The sequence below is a fragment of the Sprattus sprattus genome (genome assembly GCF_963457725.1).
Source record: "Sprattus sprattus genome assembly, chromosome: 13".
NCBI lineage: Eukaryota > Metazoa > Chordata > Actinopteri > Clupeiformes > Clupeidae > Sprattus > Sprattus sprattus.
The window spans coordinates 27,783,129-27,810,628 of record NC_137911.1 but is presented as its reverse complement, the minus strand read 5'-3'; the positions used below and the strand labels follow the sequence as shown (position 1 = coordinate 27,810,628).

Sequence of the window (27,500 nt, the reverse complement as noted above, 5' to 3'; positions counted from 1 at the left end):
CCCTCCATCTGTCCATCCGTCAGGCCGTCCAGCTCTCTGGCCCTCACTCCAGCCCCTCTGTCCCTGACTCGCTCCACTCCTCATTGTGGTCTCTCCGGCCCGCCGGTGGTCAGGAATTGACACGTATGCAGTAGTCAGCTGAGCAATGACTGAACACAGAAGTAGTCAGTGGTGTAGGTTTGTGGGGGGGTGAGGAGGGGGGAGGGGGGGGGGGGGGGGGGACTTTTTGTTTGTAGTGGTGTCGTAGAGAAGGATAGCTCATCCGAAAAATCCCCATGTCCTCCTCTGTCTGTCTGTCTGTCTGTCTGACGGTCGGTCTGTCCGTCCTGTCTAAAACAGAAAGTCGAACCGATCTGATGTTTCACGACGGAACAAAGAAAAGGGTGACTTGTCGGATGTGCGAGGAGTGCCAGTTAGTATTTGACACAGTACAGGAATGATACTACACACACACACACACACATACACACACACACACAGGCACACAGACGTAGCAGTGCGTCTATATCTTTAACCAGTTAATTTTTATGAGTGTAGGTCCTTTATAGGGGGGCGTTACTATAGTGTATATTGCATGTATTCTATACCCAACTGTGTGTTTATGGCCTTTCCTTAATAGATGGACTATAAAGCGAGCGATATCTCATGAAGCCTAACAATTGTGCGTGTGTGTGTGTGTGTGTGTGCCTTTGTGTGTGTGCCTGTGTGTGTGTGTGTGTGTGTATGTGTGCCTGCCTGCGTGTGTCTGTGTGTGTGTGTGTGTGTGTGCCTTTGTGTGTGTGTGTGTGTAGGTCATGTCCGCGGGGCGTGCTGTTGAACTGCAGGTGGCGCTGCAGCGAGCGCCTCTGTCTGTCTCCTCCCTGGCCCAGCGGCCGTGGCCCGACGCGGGCTTCCTGCCGGTGCACGGCGGCTTCCGCGACCGCTTCGTGGAGACCCCCGAGGCCAAGTACTGCTGCGAGGACTGCCGCCTGGTGCTGTGCCAGCCGCGCCAGACCGAGTGCGGACACCGCTTCTGCGACACCTGCATCAACAGCCTGCTCAGGTGAGACCCGTACCCTCCCAGTCAACCCCCCCCCCACCTGCATCAACAGCCTGCTCAGGTCATATGCACACAAAGTCTAGGGCATCCGAATCGGATTTACTTTTCACACCAATCGAATCTTTTAATTTCGTAAATACGGAGGCTGGCAACGAGAGATTTGCGTAAAAACGGAGCCACCAGATTGTGTTGAACGGGCTGTAGTACATACCTCACGCCTGTGGGTGGCGCTTTACACAACTGAAAAACCTAGAAGAAGAGTCTAAAAAGCACGAGGATAAACACATTACACAAGACATTCAAGCTCCAATTAACAACATTACATTTATGATGGTTAATAAAATCAGTGGTTAGACTAAAGGATATGCGAAAATGAATAATTTTTTCTATTGATAATAAAGAGTTTGGAACAGTACAACATGACATGTCTGTCATCTCATTTCCCATGATGCTTTGCTCCGTCCATTTTACATACATTTATGAATAAAAAAGCAAATTAAATCGCTGGCCAATTTATATTTGTGGTCATGAAAGTTATGTTACGTCTGAATAAGAAGAATTAGATAAAGATAGGAGGCTAGTCAAAAATCAGAAGACTGGGTTAATGTTAGTGAATTCGAGGCCCACCACGAGTGAGATTTTGAGGGAGAACAAGTTGTATATATAGTGGTTGGAGATCGCGAAAAGATCACATGGGGCAATGACGTCATCAAGTTGCGTGAAACCGTGCAGACGAACACCAGCCCCTGTACTGATTCAAATCTACTCACTTTCTACCCCAGACTTCGATCGTTGCGGAAACCGTGTGCGGATAGAGAGTGTTCGTCTTTATGATAGGGCTATCGGTATTATGAACAGATCGGATGCAAACAAACTAGACCTATGTCCCCCCCCCAACCTGCATCAACAGCCTGCTCAGGTGAGACCCATATCCCCCCTGTCACCTCCCCCCACCCTGGGTTTGAAGCAGGCTAACATGGGTCAGTTCAGGATCATGCTTGGCCGTTGTTTGGGTCATGTCACAAGATGTTATGCTCCTACTGGTTGATATTTGTGGGCAGTTTTAAAATATCAAGTTCAGTTTTAAAGACTGAGGTTTCTGTCTCTCTGCAGTAAATCCAACCCAGTGTGTCCAGCTGATAAGGAGCCGTTATTTGAGGACAAGGTAAAAAAAAAAAATCCATTGGATTTCACCTTTGTGAGTGTGTATGTGTGTGTACTCCCTCGTATCAAAGTGTGTGTGTGTGAGTGTTTGTCTTGGATCTTGTGTGTCTAAGTTTATGTGTATGTCATGATGTAGTGTGTGTTTGAGTGTGTGTTTGGATAGTATACTTGTGTTTGTGAGATGCAACCTGATCGTGTGTTTGTTGTGTGTGTGTGTGTGTGTGTGTGTGTGCTGCAGATCTTCCGGGACGTGTGCTGTCACAGGGAAATCATGGCTCTGAAGGTGTACTGTCGCAGTCAGAAGAATGGCTGCCAGGAACAGATGAGTCTGCAACAGGTCATGGTGAGTCTGTCTTTCTCTCTCTCTCACACACACACACACACACACACACACACACACACATACAAACACACACCTGTACACATTAAGTCACCACACAAAACACATACAGGCATACACACACACATCTTTGTTCCACACCACAGATGCACACACACACACACACACCTACAAACACACACCTGTACACATGCAGTCACCACCCAAAACACACACACACACCCCACCACATACACTGAGGTGTGTTTGGTATCTATTATCTAATATGTACGACAGAGAGTGTGTGTTTAATGCTGTATGCGTGAAGGCAGGCTGGGACACGCTCTGGAAACCTCCCCAGCTGACGCAGTAAATCAGCCCAACGCACCACTTTAATTAAGTCTGTGTGTGTGTGTGTGTGTGTGTGTGTGTGTGTGTGTGTGTGTGTGTGTGTGTGTGTGTGTGTGTGTCTGTGTGTGTGTGTGTGTGTGTGTGTGCATGGGTGGGCTGAATGAGTGTGGTGAGCAGAGTTCTTGTCAAAGGCCCCAGCAGTCTGAGTGCATCCTGTCTGACAGAGTGGCACCCTGGCCACTGGAACATGGGTCACATCTCAGTCAAATTCACACACTCATTCTGACAGTCACACACACACCTGAGTGTGAGCTGGCTCTAAAGTCATATCAGGGACAACCTAATTAGAGTGAGTGTGTGTGTGTGTGTGGTGTGTGTGTGTGACATTACATTACATGAGACAGCACTTAAGGTCTGTTGATGTGTCATCTTGGCTACTTGAACATGAGACCACATTTGAGTCAAAATCACACTCTAAACACCCATGCCTAATTACTCTGTCGGTGTGGGGAGTGTGTGTGTGTGTGTGTGTGTGTGTGTGTGTGTGTGTGTGGGATACTGACAGAAACCAAAACCATTGTGTGTCTTGTACATTTTCTGTAGATATGCACTTAACCTATTGTTGACGTTTTGTTACAGTGAAGAGGGTAGGAGGTGTTAAGAGGGTAAGTGTGTAGTGATGGTGCATGCGGTTATTACAGTCACATGATGGGGTGTGTGTGTGTGTGTGTGTGTGTGTGTGTGTGTGTGTGTGTAGGATCACCTGAACGTGTGTCCGTACTATGAGGTGCCGTGTCCCCTGGGGAAGTGTAAGGAGCGCATGATGAGGAAGGACATACCGGACCACCTCAGCTGGAAGTGCAAATACAGAGAGACCACCTGCGAGTTCTGCAAACACAAGATGGCACTGACTGAACTACAGGTGGGTGTGTTTGTTCGTCTGTGGGTGTCTGTGTGTGTGTGTTAGTTTGTATCTTTTAAAGTGAAGGGTAGGAGGTGATGAGTGCATGTGTGCGGGGTAATTCTATGCTGTTTGTGAAAGCTGTGTGTCTGTCGTAGCTCGTGTGTGTGTGTGTGCTGTGCGGGCGGGGCCGCAAGCTTCCAACCTTGTTGTTACGATAATCATATGATCACTGGTCATACATACTTTAGTCTGATGTGTGTGTGTGTGTGTGTGTGTGTGTGTGTGTGTGTGTGCACTTGCACGCAGCACCTTTTGATAAGGCTCGTAATCAGAGCTCATTTCCTCATTCGGGGGATTTTTCCGGTGAGTTCTAAAACTCTCTGCAGTGATGCCGTTCTCTGGGATATAAGGGGTTTTTGGAGCTCAGCTGTTAAAGTTTCACTTTCTGTTAATTAAACATAAACACACACACACATACATACACACACTCTAACTGAAGGCATGTTGTTTTGTCTGTGTCTGTGTGTGTGCGTGTCTGTGTGTGTGTGTGTGTGCGTGTCTGTGTGTGCCGCTTCCCTTCTGACAGAAACACAAAGAGACAGTGTGTCCTGCTTTTCCAGTGTCCTGTCCCAATCACTGCTCCTTTCCATCCATTCTCAGAAGCGAGGTAAAGCCCAGCACTGGTCCTGTGGGGGTGTGTGTGTGTGTGTGTGTGTGTGTGTGTGTGTGTGTGTGTGTGTGTGTGTGTGTGTGTGTGTGTGTGTGTGTGTGTGTGTGTGTGTGTGTGTGTGTGTGTGTGTGTGTGTGTGTGTGTGTGTGTGTGTGTGTGTGTGTGTGTGTGTGTGTGTGTGTGTGTGTGTGTCGCCCATGCCTGCCCATCTGTGTGTGTGTCCACCCATACCTGCCGTCTGTGTGTGTATGTGTGTCCAACCATTTCTGCCCGTCTGTGTTTTTATCTTATAGAGCACTGTGGACCCATAGAGCACTGTGTCCCTATATATGAAGGAGTTTAACCAGTCTCTTTCTCTCTCTCTCTCTCTCTCTCTATCTATCTATCTATCTATCTATCTATCTATCCCTCACACACTCCTGATAACTGTCCTCACACTCCGTATCTCTCTCTCTCTCTCTTTCTCTCTCTCTCTCTCTCTCTCTCTGTTTCTCGCTCTCTCTCTCTCTCCCTCTCTCTCCCTCTTTCTCCCTCCCTCTCCAGCTTCCCAGCCACCAGCATGACTGTCCCAAGGCTCAGGTCTGCTGCCCCTTCTCCCGATTCGGATGCACTTTCAAGGTGACTGCCGTCCCTAACCCACACCTCACCAACGTTCAGCCAACAGAACTTAACTTTAGCGCACTCCCCCTAGAAGTGCTGCCTGGGATTTGAATGTAATACACTTACTGTCAAATTCAGCAAATTGCTCCTTGCAGCTCTACTTGTTCATTCAGAGTTTTAGCTAAAACAAAACTGTGTTTGTAGTACACAGTCCTCAGAAAATGGAAGGGTTGTAATATGATTGGCTGTGGAGCTCAAATATCTACAAACTTTCACCAAAATCACAGACTATACCCTTAACCGACTATACCTTTAACTTTAATTGGCTATGTGATATATAATCAAGCTTTCACCAAAATCGTGGACTTTGCCTTTAAGTTCTCCACACACACAGCCTGTTTCGTCCAACACTGCACATCGCCCCCATGTGGTCAGTGACAGCGCCACAGCTCACCCACACTCTGGTCACACTTTACCCACGTCCCTCCCTTCTTATTCGACTGTTACATCACATCTCTTTCAGTATCTGAAGGCAGACAAGCTAATGCCATATCGGATAAGAGCCTGTGTTAAGATGTTAAGATGCTCAGGAAGAGGATAGTGGAGGGTGTGTGTGTGTGTGTGTGTGTGTGTAAGGATCTGCTCCTTAGTGCTGAGCATCGCCAGTGTTCAGGTGTCATTCTCGTGTTGGTCTGGAGGAGTGGAACTGAAACTGTTGAATGAATGAATAATAATTAGGAGATATAAATAATTACACTCTAATTTTACACTGTACACCGAATAGTTTTTTAAAGGATTTTTAATATTTGGTATCAGGTAGTTCAAAAAAAAACAAAAAAACAAAAGGTGTATGGGTAACCTGTGCATTGCTGTCTTTATGGAGTTTAAACTGTCTGTGTGTGTGTGTGTGTGTGCAAACAGAGCAGTGAACAAGCCAAGTTTGATGGAACCATAAATTCACGCATCAAAACACAAATTAGTATGATGGGCTTCAAACGTAGCTAGACAGCCCCAGTAGAGGGATATTTAGATGCTGTTCAGCTTAATGAGATTTCAAAGGGTTTATTTTGACTGAAAATGAAATTCCACCTTAATCCGTGCGTCTTTTCATGGTTTATCTCAGTTGTGTGTGAGTATGGCGCCGTAGTCCATTTGGGAACCGCCCCTGGGCCTGTGAAATAACCATCTTCCCCTGTCTCTCCCTGGGCCTGTAAAATAACCATCTTTCCCTCTCTCTCCCTGGGCCTGTCAAATAACCATCTTCCCCTCTCTCTCCCTGGGCCTGTAAAATAACCATCTTCCCCTGTCTCTCCCTGGGCCTGTAACATAACCATCTTTCCCTCTCTCTCCCTGGGCCTGTAACACAACCATCTTCCCCTGTCTCTCCCTGGGCCTGTAACACAACCATCTTTCCCTCTCTCTCCCTGGGCCTGTAAAATAACCATCTTTCCCTCTCTCTCCCTGGGCCTGTCAAATAACCATCTTCCCCTCTCTCTCCCTGGGCCTGTAAAATAACCATCTTCCCCTGTCTCTCCCTGGGCCTGTAAAATAACCATCTTCCCCTCTCTCTCCCTGGGCCTGTAAAATAACCATCTTTCCCCGTCTCCCCAGGGTCTTAACCAGGACATGAGAGAACACGAGTCCAGCTTTGCCTCTGAACACCTGCGCATGATGGCAGCCAGGAACACTACACTAGAGGCCAAGGTAACCGCAGGCTGAGGCTATCTTTGTGTTGTGGATTAGATTGGGGGGGGGGGGGGGGGGGGGGGTAAATGTTTTTTCTGTGTTGGATTGTGTGTTGAGCTGGATGTGTCCAGATGTGTTGGTGTGTGTGTTGAGCTGGATGTGTCCAGATGTGTGTGTGTGTTGAGCTGGATGTGTCCAGATGTGTCTTGTCTTGTCTAGGTTGTGGATTAGATTGAGGGGAGGGGGGGGGGGGGTAAATGTTTTTCTGTGTTGGTTTGTGTGTTGAGCTGGATGTGTCCAGATGTGTGTGTGTGTGTGTGTGTGTGTGTGAGTGTGTGTGTGTGTGTGTTGAGCTTGATGTGTCCAGATGTGTTGGTGTGTGTGTTGAGCTGGATGTGTCCAGATGTGTGTGTGTGTGTGTGTGTGTGTGTGTGTGCGTGTGTTGAGCTAGATGTGTCCAGATGTGTTGGTTTTGTGTGTTGATGTTTCCCTGCTCATTGGTTCAGATGGAGGACGTGAAGGAGGAGCTCCAGGAGCGCTACAAGGTCCTGCCTGGCCTGAACATGCGCATCGAGACGCTGGAGAAGCACTATGAAGACCTGAGGGAGAAGAACAGGCAGCTCGAGCAGAAGTTGGCTGCCATGCAGGTGTGTGTGTGTGTGTGTGTGTGTGTGTGTGTGTGTGTGTGTGTGTGTGTGTGTGTGTGTGTATGTGTGTGTGTGTGTGTGTGTGTGTGTGTGTGTGTGTGTGTGTGAGACGGAAGGAGAAATGGAATAATGAATAATATTTAGGAGATATAAATAATTACACTCTAATTTTACACTGTACACCGAATAGTTTTTTAAAGGATTTTTAATATTTCGTATCAGGTAGTACAAAATAAACCATAAAACAAAAAGTGTATGGGCAACCTGTGCATTGCTGTCTGATGGAGTCTAAGCTGTGTGTGTGTGTGTGTGTGTGTGTGTGTGTGTGTGTGTGTGTGTGTGTGTGTGTGTGTGTGTGTGTGTGTGTGTGCAGAAGCTGATGAGCTCCCACACGGAGAAGCTGCTGGAGGTGGAGATGGAGCTGAGGACTCTGCGGACGGTGCGGGAGGAGGTGGAGACGCTCAGGAACTCCCTGGAGACCATCCGCACCCGCGTCAACAGCCTGGAGATGGGCCGGGGGACTGCCAGCTCTGGGACACACACGCTAGGTCAGTCCACACACACACACACACACACACACACACACACACACACACACGTATGCTTTCATCATACACATAATCAAACATAATATACACACACTCCCAGGCAAACATCTCACCACCTCTCTACCCAATCAATCACTTCTCCACCCAAATCAATCACCTCTCCACCCAAATCAATCACTTCTCCACCTCTCCACCCAAATCAATCACTTCTCCACCCAAATCAATCACTTCTCCACCCAAATCAATCACTTCTCCACACAAATCAATCACTTCTCCACCCAAATCAATCACTTCTCCACACAAATCAATCACTTCTCCACCTCTCCACCCAAATCAATCACTTCTCCACCCAAATCAATCACTTCTCCACCTCTCCACCCAAATCAATCACTTCTCCACACAAATCAATCACTTCTCCACACAAATCAATCACTTCTCCACCTCTCCACCCAAATCGATCACCTCTCCACCCAATCAATCACTCCTCCACCTCTCCACCCAAATCAATCACTTCTCCACCCAAATCAATCACTCCTCCACCTCTCCACCCAAATCAATCACTTCTCAAAACAATCACTTCTCCACCTCTCCACCCAAATCGATCACCTCTCCACCCAATCAATCACTCCTCCACCTCTCCACCCAAATCAATCACTTCTCCACCCAAATCAATCACTCCTCCACCTCTCCACCCAAATCAATCACAAGTGGAGGGAAATGAAAGGGTGTATTGCTAGCGTGGGATTGTCCCGTGTTCAACCACCGTCCTGTTCCCACTCTCCGCAGGCTCCCTGGAGACGCTGGTGTCCCGACACGACGACATGCTGTCGGTGCACGAGGTGCGCCTGGCCGACATGGACCTGCGCTTCCAGGTCCTAGAGACCGCCAGCTTCAACGGAACGCTCATCTGGAAGATCCGCGACTACAAGCGACGGAAGCAGGAGGCGGTGGCCTCCAAGACACTCTCGCTCTACAGCCAGCCCTTCTACACGGGCTACTTCGGCTACAAGATGTGCGCGCGCGTCTACCTGAACGGCGACGGCATGGGCAAGGGCACGCACCTGTCGCTCTTCTTCGTGGTGATGCGCGGCGAGTACGACGCGCTGCTGCCCTGGCCCTTCAAGCAGAAGGTGACGCTCATGCTCATGGACCAGGGCCCGCCGCGCAAGCACCTGGGCGACGCCTTCAAGCCCGACCCCAACAGCAGCAGCTTCCGCCGGCCCACGGCCGAGATGAACATCGCCTCGGGCTGCCCGCTCTTCGTGTCGCAGCCCGTGCTGGAGAACGGCACCTACATCAAGGACGACACCATCTTCATCAAGGTCACTGTGGACACCTCCGACCTGCCTGACCCCTGAGCTGGGTGGGGGGGTTTCCAAATGTTGTACTACCCCCGGGTGAAACAAAAGGGGGTTGGGGGGGCGAAAGACCCCCGTTAAACGAAGTACACGTCCGCTAAACGGCGAAGGTGAGCCTTACGCTGGGGACGACACAGGGAAATGCTAAGGAGGCAAAGAACGAGCGAAAAAGGAGAGAGAGGAGGCGAAAGTGAGCTGAGGCACGTTTGATTGATGGTCTTTCAGCAAGTGTGAATTGACAGGGCGAGAACAGGTGGAATCGCTTTAATCTAAAGAATGTTTGTGTGTGAGAGTGCGATTGTGTGCGCATATTGCGCATTTGTAGGGGCGTGTGCGTACACGGAGCTGATGGTTAGCCCTTGGACTATCTTTTTGCCGTCAGCTTCCAGGTTAAGACCACGAGATGGAGAACCGTATGAATTATTAGCTTGATGTCTCCGAGCTCAAAGCCTCCGTCGTACCAGGCTCTTGGTAATCATATGTATTAGTCTTAAATATCGGCTTCAGGTGCATACTAATGGAAAACTTCTATATGTGGACGCGGACTTTAGCTGTGTTTAGCTGTGGTGTCGGCGCGAGACTGCAGGCGAGCGGGCCCCATTACGGCGCGCTGTGGAGTCGTCGTAGCGGGCAGTCTTGTGATGGATCGTAGTCGTCCTGTTACAGTGCTGCGGTGGAGGAGTGGAGTGTGATGTGTTTGTGGTAGATGTTGTGACCGTGGTGTTTGATCAGCTGCAGATGGGCCGTGGGGCTGGGGGGGGGGGGGGGCCGTGTACCACGAAAAAGGGTTGCTACCTGGGGTGGTTTGTCATGCTCAGAAGATCAGTGACTTGCGCATGACGAAACGGAGAAGACTGAATGATCTGATTGTACTCCTGGCTCAGCGAAGTCGATCCGTTTTAGTGTCTTTCAAAACAATATTTGTGCAGAATCATACAGACTCATTTCAACTTGGCAGGTGTATGCGGGCGGAACCTGTGTAGACCGGCCGCATCATACCTGCTCTACTACCCACTCTCATTATTATGGTAATGTTGAACTCTCATGGATGCTGTGCATCGGAATCTCCATATTGTTTATACACCGAATTAATTATTTGCCTATGATTCCAGCCATGCGAATCAACATCAAGTTAATCTCATGGTGGGAAAAATATTATTTGCACAATTTTATGTTTGAAATGTTTTTAAATACAAACAGTCTTTTGTGTGATATCTTTTGAATATGGTTACGTTTTAACAGCTATGTCTTTTGACCATTGTTTTCTAAATGTATTAAATCCACATCACTTGTGCGTGCATTCAAATCTGTTTCATCATCTGTAACCTTGAACAAGAGTGCCATAACCAGCACTGTCCTTTTTCAGACACTGCACTGTATACAATGGAAGTTGTTAGGTTTAGGCCGCTTAGTTAAAATGCATGTTGTGTTTTTCATAAAATATGAAATATTGTTGAGCCAGTAATGATTTCATTCTGAAGGCACTGGTAAAGACAGGGACTAATGTCCCTATAAATCGTTTGCATTGTGCATCTTGTTTGGGGTACCGGATGGGTTCAGATTGTAATTTGTTAATCCGACGGTCTGAATTGCCTATACATAGCTTTGTCATGATTGGCATATTCCATACCAACTCTTCTAACGTACGGTCATTGAATCACAGTTAAATTCAATTTTCACACTAAGAGAATGGACATCTTTCTGAATTTAGCAAGCCAATAACAGGCAAGGTTAAGGTTTTGAGCAAGACCGATACATCTATTAGTAAATATTAAGAGACCACTGCAGATCTTTCGTTTTTTTCCCACTAGCTGTCAAGGTAATAATAGCCCTCATGAAAATATCTTGCTGTTCAACTGCAGAAAACATCCTCACTAGGTGGCGCAGCTGCACAAAAACCCCAGTGTGTCAGATGATGCAACATAAACTCGTAACGACTTCGAAGCGCAGCTGCGCCACCAGTAGGTTAGGTTTGTTGTATTGTCTATTGTCGTGTAGTCAGACGCGCAGTTATCGCATTGCACAATTCTGCTGACTAATACACATTTCAGTGACATTCGTTGCGTCATAAAGCGAACTTGCAAGTTTTCTAACTGAGATGTTTGTGATGAGCAAATGGTAACCGTGAAAAAATAGATGGAACATTTTAACATAAAATCTAAAAAGGGTTGAATCTGTGCATACTTCAGATACATTTAAGTACGCGTGAACCACAGTTGCAGATTCAAAAGTTTTAAAACTAGTCTGTAATCTTGGATAAAGGCGTATCTTTATCTGTATTCTGCGTTTTAAATTTATGACCAAACCTAATGAAATTCTCATCGACTGCGCAGCACTTCACATGGGGCTGTGCTCTGAATTCGTCCAGTAATATTCCTCGATGAGTGTTCAGATGTTACGTCATAGGAAGGGTGGCGGTCAAGAAATTCAGGTGAGACTCAGTGCGCACACACATCCACACATAAACAGACTGTTTCCCTGGTACAACGTCTGGGTCTGTTGTAGGTGCCACGTTACGCATCGGCGGTGAGGCTTGTTGGGCAGCCTACAACCATCTGTCACGTCGCTTTTAAAGCAAGGACTGTCAAAGGAAAAGGGAAGTTGAACGTTCCTTAAGAAGGTTTTAGAAAGGATCCTCATCATGTTTAGTTGGGCTAGCAAAGAGCAAGGAGGACGGAACAAGGAGGGAGACATGTTTGCAACCGTAACAGAGGGTCTTCAAAGCCTTTACTCCAGAAAACTACTGCCACTGGAAGAAACCTACCTTTTCCATGACTTCCACTCGCCTGCACTGGAAGAAGCGGATTTTCATAGTAAACCGATGGTGTTACTCGTGGGACAATACTCAACGGGGAAGACCACATTTATAAGGTACTGTTTGAGTGTCATTTATATTTACAACGTAGCTTCCAAATGTCAAGACGACAGATGGAAAACGAGAGACGAATCAAGCGAATGTAAGGATTAGCAGTTTATGCTTACTCACGCCAGGGACGTACTGCCCTTTTAATATAGGCGACCTGTTGCTGCCCACGACAGCTGTTCTGTGATGTCAGCTAGGGGAATAGGTACCATTGTTTTATGACAGGGGACCAGGAAGCTCTGTTTTTTTTACTCGTTATGCGAGTTTATTGCACGTCTCACTCCATATGGCATCAATCGCGTTGATGCCATAGCGTTAAAAATATACTTGATTCAGACATCTGATATCGCACTACACACATGTGACAAGGTTCTACTGTATCACTCACTGTTGAATTGCTTCTTAGCACTGATATACACTAAAGTGACTCCAGTTCACCTTAGTAGGCCTCTCACGAGGGCTTCGGTTGTTCGGGTCATGAGATTTTGACACACTGGGAAGTCAAGAGTTTTCAGCAGTGAGCGTATGTCTGGCCAGTAGCCTGCTGTTGAAAGATAATAGAGTCTGGGTGTGTCGGGAGGGAGCTGGGTGTGTACCTTTCCGTGTTTGAGTTTCCTGTAGTGTACGGTTACCTTGGCCAGCCACACCAAATGTGTAAGGAGCACCAAGGTCAGGTGAACAAACAGTAAACAGTTTTTTTTTTTTTTTTACTTTTCGACCCCCTCGAAGCACGTCTGAATGTCATTTGTGTGTGTCCCAACACTACACACGTCTTGAGGCTTCCTGGGTCATTCACCACATTGAGGGTTGAAGCGGTTTAAGGGGAAGTGTTGGGTCATGTGAGCCTGCTGTAGCTTTCTATGTTATTCCACCTCCAGCAAATTCCTTTGCTGCCGCCGCCTCTCAGTCTCATTCATATTTCATGAAAGGGTGTGCATTTTCAGCCAAGCTCAGCCATCCTTTTACTTGTGTGTGTGTGTGTGTGTGTGGGTGTGTGTTTGTGTTTGTGTTTTGTTAAAGACAATGCATGGGGCTCTCCAGTTTGACCCTTTTGACATCAAGGTCTCCTGACCCAGGATACGCTGAACTCACAGCATGATGTGTGCACGTGTGGGTGTGCAAGTGTTGGATCTGCACAAGACAGTTTCAGGAAAAGCAATTGACAAATTGCCCTGTTTTTGTCTTGTCTCCTCGTCCTCCCTTTGCCCCCAGAGTGTTTGTGTTGGGGGGAGGGAGGGGGGGGGGGGAGAGAGAGAGAGAGAGAGAGAGAGAGAGAGAGAGAGAGAGAGAGAGAGAGAGAGAGAGAGAGAGAGAGAGAGAGAGAGAGAGAGAGAGAGAGAGAGAGAGAGAGAGAGAGAGAGAGAGAGAGAGAGAGAGAGAGAGAGAGAGAGAGAGAGAGAGAGAGAGAGAGAGAGAGAGAGAGAGAACTAATCCAGTGTTTGTGCAGGCTTTGAAGTGAGGGGACACTTCCCATTCCCACTGGGAAAGTACCATTCCCAAAAAAGGCATCCATTCATATGCTCCGTCCTCGGTTGTCGTGTTATCAGGAAGGGGAGCGACTTGCCTCCGCTCCGACATGCCCTTTCGGAGGGAACCAGAGAGGTCGACCCACCCCTCCCGGGTGCATTGTGTTTGTCCGTCATCTCAAGAGTTCGGCTCCCCTGAGACAATTTGACGTGTTAACACCCTGCCTCCAGATCTGTGGACCAGTCTACCATTATTATCACAGCAAAAAGGGTTCCCTGGGTTGAAACTGGCCTCAGATCTGTAGGCTGTTGTGTCCTAATTGAAGTGATAGATTTGGGGGATGTGAATCATTCTGCCCTAAGTTAGAATTCAGAATTCTTGGAAATTCTGGAGCCTTGGAAACATGCATGAGTGAGTGATGGGAAGGAAGTATGCTGGGCAGATTGCAAGATCACTCATTAATGTTTCCTTGCTCATTGGGGCTGGAATCACTTTCTGTTCTCAAGAAATGTCTCTTCTTTTATACAGCTCATTCACTGCTAAATCATTTGTTGTTCATTTGTGACAACTTTTTCCATGAATGCAGTTTGACTTTATTATGACCTTTTAACTTTATTAATTAGATGAAAATGAATATCATGTATCAGATCTTATGGAGTGTTTTAATGTATGTGAAACTTATATGAAGTACGTCAGAAACAGTTGACAGGCACTGCCATCCTTCTTTAAACTTCATGTCATTAAGTGGTATGTGTCACTGACCTGTGCATTGGTGCTCTATGTAGGTATCTTCTGGAGCAGGACTTCCCTGGCATGAGGATTGGCCCAGAGCCAACCACCGATGGCTTCATCGCCGTCATGTACGGGGAGAATGAGGGTGTCATCCCGGGCAACGCCCTGGTCGTGGACCCCAAGAAGCCCTTCCGGAAACTCAACGCCTTTGGAAACGCCTTCCTGAACAGGTTAGCGCCACCGCGCTGGCGGTCACTAGTGCACAAACTGAACCTTTAAAAGGTCAAAGGTTTTTGACAACACACACACACACACACACACACACACACAAACACACACAGGTCTTACATGTGGCTTTAATCTGTGCCCGCACTTGGTTAGTCACTTCTTGCAGCTAAAGATGAAGGGATTGGCACAGTCCGATGTACATAGAGAAAAATCATAGGGGTGATGATTGCTGATCCCGGTTCAGACACACACACACACACACACACACACACACACACAGTATAACCCTCCCTCAGCTGATGTCATGTCTCCAGCTGGTACCAGCAAGGGCAAAATGCTCTGGAATTTTCCACATGCTTGGTTAATGGCAGCGGAACAGACGGGTACAACCGGCGGCTCTTTGCCCTGTAGAATGAAATTTCTATGGTTACAGTAAACACCTGGCACACCTTCACAATGTCACATAATGGTGCCCACTCACCTGTGGGGCTTTCTTTCGGCCACTGATGTGCACTTAGGCCTTCTTCCGTGTAACACCATGTTCATTAGCCTTAAATGCAAGACCTGCTCACCCAGTGGTGTAGTGGTCCCTGGAGAAGTGGGTATACTCCTAATTATTATAATTTTTAAGCAGTCCATACAGAACAGGATAAACAACCTGCTTTGAGGAGTGGTTATACTCAAGGCTGACTGAAAAATAAGTGGGAATACTCCGTTTACCTGCGTATACCCAGGACTACACCACTGGCTGAATAATAAGTGGGTATACTCCGTTTACCTGCGTATACCCAGGACTACACCACTGGCTGAATAATAAGTGGGTATACTCCGTTTACCTGCGTATACCCTGGACTACACCACTGTGCTCACCCATCAGAGGGTTGTCTGGGGCTGATGTTGATCGCACCACCTATCTCCGGATTATGTAACGGTGAGGATTTGGCATCCAGAGGCAGGCCTGTCAGTGGGTTCACACAGAAGTGGTTTATTATTAGACGCCATTTCCTGTGTTGAGTCTTGTTTGTGGAGTTATTTGTGAGGGATGCATAGGTGCGTGCCATTTTTAGATGCCTCGCTCCATCACTTCCTCACAGGCCCCTTTGCTCCTCTTAGCTTTTTCGCCCGTTTTCCATAAACAAAATCCCCGCACTCGCTCATAGAGGAGGGAGGAGGTGGGGCTCCCACGTTCATGGCGTCAGGCGGTGGTTGGCACGTGAAAAAGGAAGAAAAAAAGTGTAAATTTAGCAGCGGGATGTTTCCAGACTGTGTGTGTGTGTGTGTGTGTGTGTGTGTGTGTGTGTGTGTGAGGGGACATATCTGTGCAGGGGAAATGAATAAGTGCTTCTCTGACAGCTACCCAACCGGAGGTCAAAGGCGTTCCTGGCGTAGGACCTTTGCTCCTCTAGGAACCTCCTAACAATACTATTTGTTTCCCCTACTCTGTTCCCTGCGTCACGCTACGGATTTGCAGTGTGAGGTGTTTTTTTTTTATCTGTGCCTTTTCCTCCTCCCCCCCCCCCCCCCCCCCCCCCCCTCTACACCAAGGCTGTCTAGCTTAATAGTTAAGCGTAATTCATAGTTTCTATTTACTGAGAATATGAAACTGGACTTTCGAAATTCTCTGTCAGTTCTCATTCCTCTTTCCAGTAATATCCAAGTATTGTGTAAGAATAAGTCTATGCTGTGTAAATCTGTACAGGGCATTGGCGTTGGGCGTGTTAGGAAAGAGTTTGAGGTACAAGGATCTGACAGGAACAGAGTGCTACTCATACAACATAACATAATAACGTACCTTAGCTAGTGGTTTTGGTTTGGTTGCAGAAGAAGTTCTAAGTGTAGTTTGCCACGTATGAGTAAATCCTGATTACTCTCAAGAGATGTTGATGATGATGAGAGCTGAGGCAGCCTGCAGTCTCAATCTAACCATCTAGTGCCAAAATATGTGGACACTGGATGAGATTCGATTCAATTCAATTCAATTCAATTCAATTTTATTTGTATAGCACCATAACAATACAATTGCCTCTAGGCGCTTAATTGCCTCTAGGCTCTTAAGAGAGATTGAGTCTCTGTGAATGTGATTGATGAGTCCGTGAGCATTCATTTCTACAGAGGTCTGTTTGGGCGAGGTAGACAACACCATCCCATTGGTCAGTTCTGAGATGGTTAACTGGGGAAACTATAATTAGGAAAGGACTGTGAATGAGCTAGACCACGTCAACTTGAAGGTCATAAGCTGGCCTCCAGTGAATCCAGGGCTGGAAATTCAACACACAGATATTGCCCATGTGCCTCCACATACCTCCTGAGATAAAGCTAGCGAGCTGGCATACCCTTTGCTTGCATTTATTCCATTGTTCTTCTAGAGTAAAGGAAGGAAATGAGAGCATCATGTGGAAGTGACTCATCTTGAATTTATTGATGCTCTGTTGTAAAGCTATAGCAAAAGGGAAGACTTGAAAGGGGCACTGAAAAGGTTTCATGAAGTCTGTTTTGTGTCTCTCATTGGCTGGCTTTAGGTTAATCTGTTCTGTGTCTCTCATTGGCTGGCTGTAGGTTAATCTGTTCTGTGTCTCTCATTGGCTGGCTGTAGGTTAATCTGTTCTGTGTCTCTCATTGGCTGGCTTTAGGTTAATCTGTTCCCAGATGCCCAATCAGGTGCTCCAGAGCATCAGCATCATCGACACACCAGGAATCCTGTCAGGGGAGAAGCAGCGCATAAGCAGAGGTGAGCCATAGCTCTGTCACGCATTCAAGGACACACACACACACACACACACACACACACACACACATACACACACACACACACATACACATACACATACACATACACATACACGCACACCCACACAAACACATACACCCACAGTAAAACCCAACCACACACCCACAGTTAAACCCAACCACACACACACACACACACACACACACACACCCCCACAGTAAAATCCAACAACACACACATGCACACAGTATAACCCAACCACACACACACACACACACAGACACAGTATAACCCAACCACAGGACAACCGATCCCTGGCCCTAAACCTTTGCTGCATCTGTGTCAATGTGTAGGTTATATATGTGGTGGTTTGCAATAAAGTTCTTGAAGAAAAAACGGAAGTGTAACATTGAGGAAGGTGTCATCCGAGGCAGGCATTGTAACTATGCTGTATTGTGCCTCAATTATGGTTAAAAGAACCATTTTCTGATGGCTTGGATACTGTAGTCCAGAGCCCCACTGTGTGATTGCAGCCTACGTTACACATTTCACTCTCAATTTAGCCCTACATTAGAGGCTTACTGTGTGGTTTATGTTTATAACAGGTTTATATATGTTTATATAAACCAGGTTGTGGTTTGCACTTCTATAAATGTGATGAGGAGCACATAAAGATATCTGTAGAGGGATTTAGATGGTATATTGAAGCTATATGCAAAAAGTAAGTTGTTTTGATGTGACACTTTGCCTTTTGTTTCATTAGTTCTGGCCATGGCTGTTTACTTAACTATTTGAGTATAATGATGACACACAAACGACTATTTCTCTGTAGTTTGCTTGAGGTAAAATCATAGTGATGCCTGAGCCAGATAGTGTCTTATCTCATGCCATACGAGAACACAGTTCCCTTTTCCCTTGTGGAAACTTGAGCTTCAAGTCCCCCCCAACTCCAGCTGTGAATTACCCTCCACCACCTCTCCGCTCCACACTTCTCTTTCTTTCTCTCTCTCTCTTTCTCTTCCTCTTTTCAGTGGTGTGTGGTAGGAGGCAGGCACCTGGAGGTGTTCGTGATGGGGTGTGCGTAGGGGTTGGTTAAGTTCCAGTTCTCGTGGGGGGGGGCTGTTGTTTAAGTTGGCAGTGAACGAAGGGAAAGACCAGATAAACCAGTTACGTTTTTCACTGCTAATTTAATGCACGTTCGTATTTGATCTCTCTGTGTGGCTTGGAATAAGTGTGTGCGTGTGTGTGTGTCTGTGTGTCTGTGTATCTGTGTGTCTGTGTGTGTGTGGGTGTGTGTGTGTGTGTGAGTCTGTGTCTGTGTGTCTGTGTGTCTGTGTGTGTGTGTGTGTGTGTGTGTGTGTGCCTGTGTGTGCCTGTGTGTGCCTGTGTGTGCGTGTGTGTGTGTGTGTGTGTGTGTCTGTGTGTGTGTGTGTGCCTGTGTGTGTGTGTGTGTGTGTGTGTGTGTGTGTGTGTGCCTGTGTGTGTGTGTGTGTGTGCCTGTGTGTGTGTGTGTGTGTCTGTGTGTGTGTGTCTGTGTGTGTGTGTGTGTGTGTGTGTGTGTGTGTGTGTGTGTGTGTGCCTTAAAGCAGGGGAGGGGTCACTGGCACATGATGCATTCAATGGAGAAGTGAGAGTTTTTGGCTCGTGCCTCAAATGTCCATCTGGAAAAGGCCTGGCAGTGGTGTGTGACCCGCCTGCCATTGTGTGAATAGTTTGGTGGGGATCAGGCAGACTGCTAAAGCCTGCTAGACGGGTAGAGACCTGCCTCCACTGTGGATGCCTGTGGACACCATGCATGCTTGCTGTGCTTTTATGATGTGCCATGATTTATTATAGTTTGACATCCTTAGGCCTATGTAGTGGTGAAATAGAGTGGATAGGCGCTCAATTGTGCAGACAGAATCCTATTCCTTCTGGTGTTGACTTTGGTACTTACTCAGTAGGGGTGGGGGGAAAAAATCGATTCTTCGATTTCTCTTCTTTCGATTCAGAAAAGTTCATAATCATTGTTGTTTTTTTTTTTTACACATCCGTTTAATGTTTAAATGCAAGCTGCATCGATTATTGCCTTGTTCATAGAAAGTCATATTTGTGACAAGGAAAACGAACTGTGCTAGCTGCGTATCAGTAAGCTAGCTCCCCTGCAGAGCTGCCATGGCCTGTGTGCTGTGGTGGTTGCTGCAGTGGGGTTAAGGCAGAGGGATGCACACACGGGGCTCTGGGCGTTAGCACATCTGTTCCTGGTTTGCCTCGCTCAGCTGAGGTTGCATTCCTCCAGCTCAAGCCTTTTTGCATTCCTCTCAGGGCTCATCATCGGGCGGTGCACTCGGGAGTCTGTGGCGTTTATCTCACGCTTCGTGCGTTTTTTTTGTGTAGCAGGTCGGTTTCTCTGTGCGACGACGTCACTGGATGATCAGCGCGACAGTCACACACTATGTGCAGGTGTATCACAGATGCCACCCTGATGTCATGTAGATGACACATACTCAGGTTATATTCGTAAATATGACTTAATTGAAAGCTACAAAAAAGTGATGTAAATGAAAGCTAGTGACACATGACAGTTTAGTCACTGCACCAAGACCTGGCGAGGCTGATCCCTTCCAGAGGCAGCCAGTGGTACCAGTGGCCGCAGTCTCCGCTCCAGTGGAAGAGACTGTGAGCAGAAGTTGGTTGAAGGCTAAAGTAAGAGATTGGAAGGAAACCCATGCTCCCCTCCTACTGGCCTAAGCTACCTCTGACAAAAGAATATCACCAACATTGTTTTGTGGCTATCTATCTATCTATCTATCTATCTATCTATCTATCTATTTATGATAAGACCTTATCATAAGCTACAACTAGGCCTCTAACGAAAGTGACGCTGACACGGCTTCTTTCATCGTGACTGAAATGACACATACTTATAAACACCAAGGTATGTCATACCAATACAACAAAAGTCGAAACGGATGTTTTCATTAACTGTAACATCGTCAGTTACATAGTGTTAAGTAATTAAGTAAAGGTTTAGGCTTGTGCTTAGGAATATGTGATAGAATGTTGGAGTGAATCTGTGACATTCTAAGTGAACTGAGTGAACCCTGTAGAGTTTGTGTAGAGTTTGTTAGAGTGATTTCTATTGGCCCCGACGGTTCCCACACTCCAAGTAACTGCAGTGGGTCCCGCCCAAATAAGGACTTGGCATGATGTGACTGCATCACTGACCTCCTATGTAATCGCTGCTATTGTTGTTTCCAGCAGCCAGGTTTCCACGTCTCTAGGTCATTTGGGCTTCCTTCAAAGAGGCGTGGATGAGGGAGGTCACAGTAATGCCTTTTTATTGAAGCATATTCGCTCTTTTTCAGAGCAGCACATAGTGTTTATGTAACCTGTGATATGTGGACAAGCACAGTCCCGCACCAGACTTGAACTTATACTCCCCCCTCCCCCCCCCCCCCCCCCTTTAGCCTCACTCCTAATCCGGGTCACGGCACCGGTGTAACCGACGTGGTGAGGGCAAGCACCATCCCGCACGGGACTTAAACTCACAATTTTGGGCATGGGAGGCAGGTGTGCTAGCAAGGAAGCTTAAATCCGTTGATGCTAGCATCTGGCGCTCGCACTTCTCATAAGGTGTCGGGGAGTGAGGTTTACCCACTGGCTACTGGTGCATATGTCTGTGTGCTCTTAGTGCGGGTGTGTGTGTGCGTGCGTGCTTAATGTTCTTTGGTGGTTCTGCGGTGTTTTGGGGGAACGTTTGTATATTTGAGTTATTCCTGTTGCTAAGGAACAGATTTATTCTCTGTTATCCCCACCTCACACAAATCAGTCAGTGGCCCAGAATGCAGTTCATCCCCTGTCATCTGTCATCAACTCTTCTTCTTTGTCCTCTTCCTGCCTCTCCCTCTTTTCAACACTCTAGATATCTCTGTGTTCAGCTCCTTCCCTCCATCCCCCCCCCTCGCATCCATACCTCTAAGCGTGTTCATCTGTCGCTTCATTGTCACCCCATCCCTCTCACTGTCATTAATTATGAAAGAGTCTCGCACACCTTCCCTGTTATTTAAACCTGGGTGCCTGGTGTTGGGCTATGACATTGGATGCACTATAAATGTGCTTTGCTCATTGAAATCAATCTGACTGGGCCAGCTCACCAGGCCAGCTGCAATCTCTAGTGAGACTATGAAGCCCAGTGGTTGGATTGCATTCATTCACTGAAGCCAAGTTAACACGGAGCCGAGTTTGTCTGCGTCCGAAAAAACAAACTAATACAGATAGCTCTAGTGTTAAGACGAACACTCTCTATCCGCACACGGTATCTGAATGTTGAGCTAGTATTCTTTGAAAACCACTTTACGATGGGAGTTGGAAAAGAGAGTATAGCTAGTGAGTGGATAGTGGCACCGCTAGCATTGCTCACGGATGTGAAGGCACCCTCCCCCATAACTCGGTGTGGTTTAAGTGTGTTCTTGATGTTAAAAGGCTTTCAAATCGAGCTCAGAATCTGTCTGTTATCTCACTGTGATGCCTGTCAGTGCTGGGAAGGTGTGCGTGTGTGTGTGTGTGTGTGTGTGTGTTTACCGGCCGTGGGGCCTCATGTTAGATGTTTTAGCTCTGACGCTACTGTTTGTCAGGCTGTGGTGTCACCTCTTTAGACTGCGAACACTTCCACTCCATCTCTCCACACACACACACACACAGGCATTTCACACCAGACTCAGTGTCCACATCATTCACTTGCACAATTCTTCAAAGCTCCCACACGGTAAAAAGCAAAAAGTGTGGGAGTCGTTGTGTGCCCCAAAAAAACAAAACTATTACATCAACTGTTGAGGCACATTTATTTTTTTCTTGACCCACCCAGACTCCGCATTGTCACTGCAAAGCGCTAATAGTGTTTGTTGAACTTCCAACTTCATTGCTCACCTCACCCCACCCCTCTCCACCTTCCTCTCCCTCCTACCAGGCTACGACTTCTCGGAGGTGCTGCGCTGGTTCGGGGAGCGCGTGGACCGCATCATCCTGCTCTTCGACGCCCACAAGCTGGACATCTCGGACGAGTTCTCGGAGGCCATCAAGGCGCTGCGCGGCCAGGACGACAAGATCCGCGTGGTGCTCAACAAGGCGGACCAGGTGGACACGCAGCAGCTGATGCGCGTCTACGGCGCCCTCATGTGGTCGCTGGGCAAGGTGATCAACACGCCCGAGGTGGTGCGCGTCTACCTGGGCTCCTTCTGGGCCAAGCCGCTGCAGAACACCGACAACCGGCGCCTGTTCGAGGCCGAGGCCCAGGACCTGTTCCGGGACATCCAGAGCCTGCCGCGGAACGCCGCCCTGCGAAAGCTCAACGACCTCATCAAGCGAGCCCGTCTGGCCAAGGTAAGACTCACATTTTGCCTCCATATCTTTGACTCTTTCATAATTCATCACAGATTCACTCAATTGTTCAACGCCGCCCTGTGAAAGCTCAAAGACCTCATCAAGGCAGCCCGTCTGGCCAAGGCAAGACCCACACTTGCCTCAATATCTTTGACCGATTGAGGTAATCTGTGATGAATTATTGGAGAGCCAAGCACACTGACCCTGTTCATTTAACCTAGGTGCCTGGTGATGTTCTGTCACATTTGGTTGCAGTACAATAGTTTTGTCTTGGGTTAACCCCATACCCCAGCAGAACTCTTTATCAAGGGCTCACATCACCTTGTCTCTTACCCCCTACAAACATCAAAATGAAAGCAGAAGGAGTTACGTTTCGTCTATGCTAGTTTGTCTTGCAGTTCTCTCATTTTTATCACCAGAGATGAATGGTTTCTGATGGACAGCACTGAATGTGTGTAAGGCATAGAGATGAGCTATAGCAGATGTATAACGGTAATGACACCTCCATTGTTGTTGGTGTTAGCCTTGTCAGTACCCGATCCATACCAGCTGCCCGAGCCATTCTGCACGTGCACGTGCATCTGCACTCGGAATCGCAAGATACTCCTGCCTGATTTTCACCATTTTTGAACCGCTCATAATGCTTTGTGATTATCGAAATCGTTGTGTGGATCTGGGGCAGCTGTGGCCTCTGGGGCAGCCGTGGCCTACTGGTTAGGGTTTCAGGCTGGATACCGGAGGGTGGCCGGTTCGATCCCCGACCAGTAAGAAAAATGGGGGCGGGGGAAGTGGTAGAGCACTGCTTTCCCATGCCCACATCCACGGCTGAAGTGCCCTTGAGCAAGGCACCTTACCCCGATCACTGCTCCCCGGGTGCCGCCAAAGGAAGCTCACTGCTAACTTCACTTCACTGTGTGTGTTCACTGGGTGGTGTGTGTGTCACTACCCTGGATAGGTCAAATGCAGAAGTGGAATTCAGAGTGTGTGTGTCTACACCACCTCTGCCATAGAGTCACTTTCACTTCACTTTCACTTCGCATCTAGGCGCCGCACACATGCCCACCATCAGTGAAGCTGTAGAGGAGTCTCTGAACTCCTCGATTTTGATCGAGGACTCTCACGGAGTCTTAGGAAAGCTCACCTTCGTCCCATGATTCTGCCCAACGGATCACCATTGAGAACATGTGTTCATAAACGCTGTCTGGGCAGGGCGAAAAGCATCATCAAAGATGCATCCCACCCTAACCATGGTCTTCTCACCCTCCTCCAATCCGTCAGGCGTTACAGGAGCCTCTGCTCCCACACATACATGCTCAGGAAGAGCTTCACACCACAGTGCTAAGCATTACTGCACTCATTGCTGCACTCATTACTGCTGTCTCAGTACTTTTACAGTTGCACTGCACATTCCTGCACAGGCTGAACCCCTCACATTGTTCAGAGTATAACCAATATATACTCTGTGTGTGTGTGTGTGTGTGTGTGTGTGTGTGTGTGTTTGTGTGTATATACTGTATACACACATATATACACACACTCCCCTTCCCAACTCTGTTTTAACCTCCATGTATAACATATTTGATATTTGATACATATATAATAATCGGTATACAGTACATGTTGCTCACCACTGTCAATAACACTGTACAAATTGTAAGGTCTAGCATCACTTCTGCTTTAGTACTTACTTATACCTGCAGTCCTGCGCTGATCTGTAAATAATACTATTCTTTTGCATCTTTGGATTTTTGTAGCGTTTTTCTACGGCTTCTACCAATCTGTAGGCTACCTTCCTTTCCCTGTAGAAAATAAAGTCCTGCATGTGCAGAATGGGTCAGGCAGCCGGCACGGACCGGACAGTGAGAAGCATGTCAGGGTGACGCTGCCTGTAGCCAAAGTAATGGTCCTGCCCAGGCCTCCTAAGGCAGGCTGGTGATGAACTGTGCCTCTCGTGTGTGTGTGTGTGTGTGTGTGTGTGTGTGTGTGTGTGTGTGTGTGTGTGTGTGTGTGTGTGTGCGGGTGCGGGTGCAGGCTGGTGATGAACTGTGCCTCTCATGTGAAACTAATTATCACCACGGCTCATGTTCTTCATTTCATGCCCGAGAACATAACCTTGACCCTTTGACAGGAAAAATATATCATCCCAGCACGTACGTACGTGTGTGTGTGTGTGTGTGTGAGTGTGTGTGTGGTGGCCCTCGACCTCACCCAATAGAGACAGGGAGATGGGGAGTGGAATTGAAGCCAGAGCCTTGGCTCCTTAACTCCGACCCATCACTCACACACACTCGTTCACACTTGTCTCGAGTGAGTGGGTGTGTGTGTGTGTGTGTGTGTGTGTGTTCCCCTTAACCTCTTGTGCACAACCAACTATCTCGCCTTTTCTCTCTCACACACACCATTGATCTAAGGCACACTCTCTCCGCTGGTAAACACAACTCTCTCCACTCTCACGCTAGCCTCGCTGCGCCCTCTCTCTCTCTCTCTCTCTCGCTCGCTCACTCACAAGATGAGCCCTTCTTTAAAGAACGAGCCTCTTATCTCTTCCGCAATATTTTCCAGCTCTGCAGCGCAAACAGGAATCCGCCGGGGCTCCACATTCCTTCCTGCGTCATGAATGTCCACGTGAGGTAGCAGCGGAGGGAGCTTTAGTGACCCTCTCGACCCCCAGCCCCCCTTCACACTTACTTACACACACACACACACACACACACACACAAGCACACTTACTTTCCCCTGCTCCCAGCTGGCTCGCCCTGGTGTGTGTGTGTGTGTGTGTGTGTGTGTGTGTGTGTTTGTATGATGTCGCCTCTCACCACCTGACCCACCATGTGTTTAGCCCTCAGCCCCCCCTGCCCCCCCCCCCCCCCCCCCCCCCCTGCCCTCGGGTTGCTGTTTATATTGTTCTTTTTTTCAAAGAATAAACATTCCTGACAGGGGGAAGAAGCACGCTCTTATTTTGGCTCCTGCCGAGAAAGCGTTTCCTCGTTATTGAGGAAAAGTTTTTGAGTAAACATTGGTTTTGGACCGTTCCCCCTGGCTACCCGGCTGCCTTGGGTTGGGGGAGCAGGGCGGGGCCGGCGGGACGGCGAGTCACCAGAGGCACTTGGATGACTCCTCCACCAAATTCAAGGCTACTCAGATAACTCTTCGTATCGCAACAGAGCACGGAACACAAGGTCGCGACATGCGAGGAATAATAAATTGCAACGGCATCTATTAATAAAAGACACTGCACCTAAGGCTTCTGCTGAGCGCTTTCTGACGCAACTGCTTATCATGGATGATGGTAAAGCGCTGTCTGAATAGAATGTCTCTTCCGGCCTCTTTAGTCTAAGCCTCCGATTGGTCGTGTTTCATGTTGTGAAATTTTAACAGTTCATTCATTCATATGAGTGTCTTTTGTAGGAATATGCACCTCCTCTACCACTGTCGCCCCTCTCAGCATTTTATTAATTTTATCTGGCACTATGTATTTCTCTGTAACTTGCACTATTTTTACTATTTGTCTTTTAAACTGTTTTAAGGGTTTAATGACTTTATGATTTTAGTAATCCAAGAAGCCTATCAACATAAGGTTCTGATATGATGTTGATCATTTTGTATTTATCTTTTACTCCATGTATTGCTCCTGCTGCTTGCTTTTATTGATTTTATGTAAAGCACTTTGAATTGCAACTCTTGTACGAAATGTGCTATATAAATAAAGTCTTACTTACTTACTATTTGACCGCTCTCAGGTGCATGCCTACATCATCAGTCACCTGAAGAAGGAGATGCCGACGCTCTTTGGGAAGGAGAAGAAGAAGGAGGAGCTGATCGCCCGCCTGCCTGAGATCTACGTCATGCTCCAGAGGGAGCACCACATCTCGCCCGGAGACTTCCCCAACGTCACCAAGATGCAGGTGAGCCCCCCCCCCCCCCGCCACCCCCCAAACCCGTCCCCCTCCCCCCGTCCCCCGTCCCCTGTCTCTGGCCGGTCCCTGGGTGATCTCGTAGAAAAGACCCTGATGCTTTGTGTTGGTCGTAGTTGTAAAGGGTACACCCACGGGGCTACAGGTTTGCCTGTAGGTTTGGATTTCAATCTAGTAGGAGTATACTGGCTACAGATGCAGGCTGGGGTCAGCTGACTCGAATGGTCCAATCAGATGTTCTCCTGCCTAGACCCTTGCTGTCACCATTCTGGCAGACCCCAGTGTAGGTGGAGGAACATCCAACCTTAATGATCTCCCATTCCTCACCCTCACTCCAACATCACCACCACACACACGTGACCTCTTGACCCCCTCCGCTTAGCTCAACTCGGTATGGTCGTTAAAAGTATTCAGATCCTCCCGTGGCAAACCCTGAGGCCTACCCCAGAGCCATAAAGGATTTAGTAGTCCACCAGCGAAGGCGATTTATGGCTAAGAGGGGGGTTATGAGAGGGGGGTTATGAGGTTTTTTGTGTTTTTGAGGAGGACTTTCAGCATGAATTTATGCCCTTGACCACACACGTGTAGATGTGTAATGTGCGAGGGAGTGGAGGCATTAGCCAAAGCTCTGGAGAGAACATAGGAGTGGAATGGGTCTGTTATAATCCAGAGGGTGTGTGTGAGCGGGCCAGTGGGTGTGTGTGAGCGGGCCAGTGGGTGTGTGTGAGCGGGCCAGTGTGTGTGTGTGTGTGTGTGAGCGGGCCAGTGTGTGTGTGTGTGTGTGAGCGGGCCAGTGTGTGTGTGTGTGTGTGAGCAGGCCAGTGTGTGTGTGTGAGCGGGCCAGTGTGTGTGTGTGAGTGTGAGTGGGCCAGTGTGTGTGTGTGAGCGGGCCAGTGTGTGTGTGTGAGCGTGAGTGGGCCA

At 47.9% G+C, this 27,500-nt stretch overlaps 2 protein-coding genes across 2 annotated transcripts in view; both read left to right on the top strand.

The window, feature by feature from the left end:
• The window catches only part of traf3 (TNF receptor-associated factor 3), a 17,014-nt gene extending 7,005 nt beyond the window's left edge, over window positions 1-10,009 (top strand). Inside the window, exons 2-11 of the mRNA XM_080850010.1 lie at window positions 792-1,042; window positions 2,153-2,204; window positions 2,442-2,546; window positions 3,631-3,795; window positions 4,364-4,444; window positions 4,991-5,065; window positions 6,659-6,751; window positions 7,240-7,380; window positions 7,754-7,928; window positions 8,715-10,009. Coding sequence (XP_080706136.1) covers window positions 795-1,042; window positions 2,153-2,204; window positions 2,442-2,546; window positions 3,631-3,795; window positions 4,364-4,444; window positions 4,991-5,065; window positions 6,659-6,751; window positions 7,240-7,380; window positions 7,754-7,928; window positions 8,715-9,286 — 1,707 coding nt within the window. The 5' untranslated portion in view covers window positions 792-794 and the 3' untranslated portion in view covers window positions 9,287-10,009. The remainder of the gene's footprint in view (window positions 1-791; window positions 1,043-2,152; window positions 2,205-2,441; window positions 2,547-3,630; window positions 3,796-4,363; window positions 4,445-4,990; window positions 5,066-6,658; window positions 6,752-7,239; window positions 7,381-7,753; window positions 7,929-8,714) is intronic.
• Window positions 10,010-11,587: 1,578 nt separating this feature from the next.
• Window positions 11,588-27,500, top strand: part of ehd4 (EH-domain containing 4) — a 20,359-nt gene continuing 4,446 nt past the window's right edge. The window contains exons 1-5 of the mRNA XM_080849771.1: window positions 11,588-12,157; window positions 14,402-14,578; window positions 17,207-17,304; window positions 22,253-22,665; window positions 26,406-26,570. Of these exons, the coding sequence (XP_080705897.1) occupies window positions 11,928-12,157; window positions 14,402-14,578; window positions 17,207-17,304; window positions 22,253-22,665; window positions 26,406-26,570 (1,083 nt within the window). The 5' untranslated portion in view covers window positions 11,588-11,927. The remainder of the gene's footprint in view (window positions 12,158-14,401; window positions 14,579-17,206; window positions 17,305-22,252; window positions 22,666-26,405; window positions 26,571-27,500) is intronic.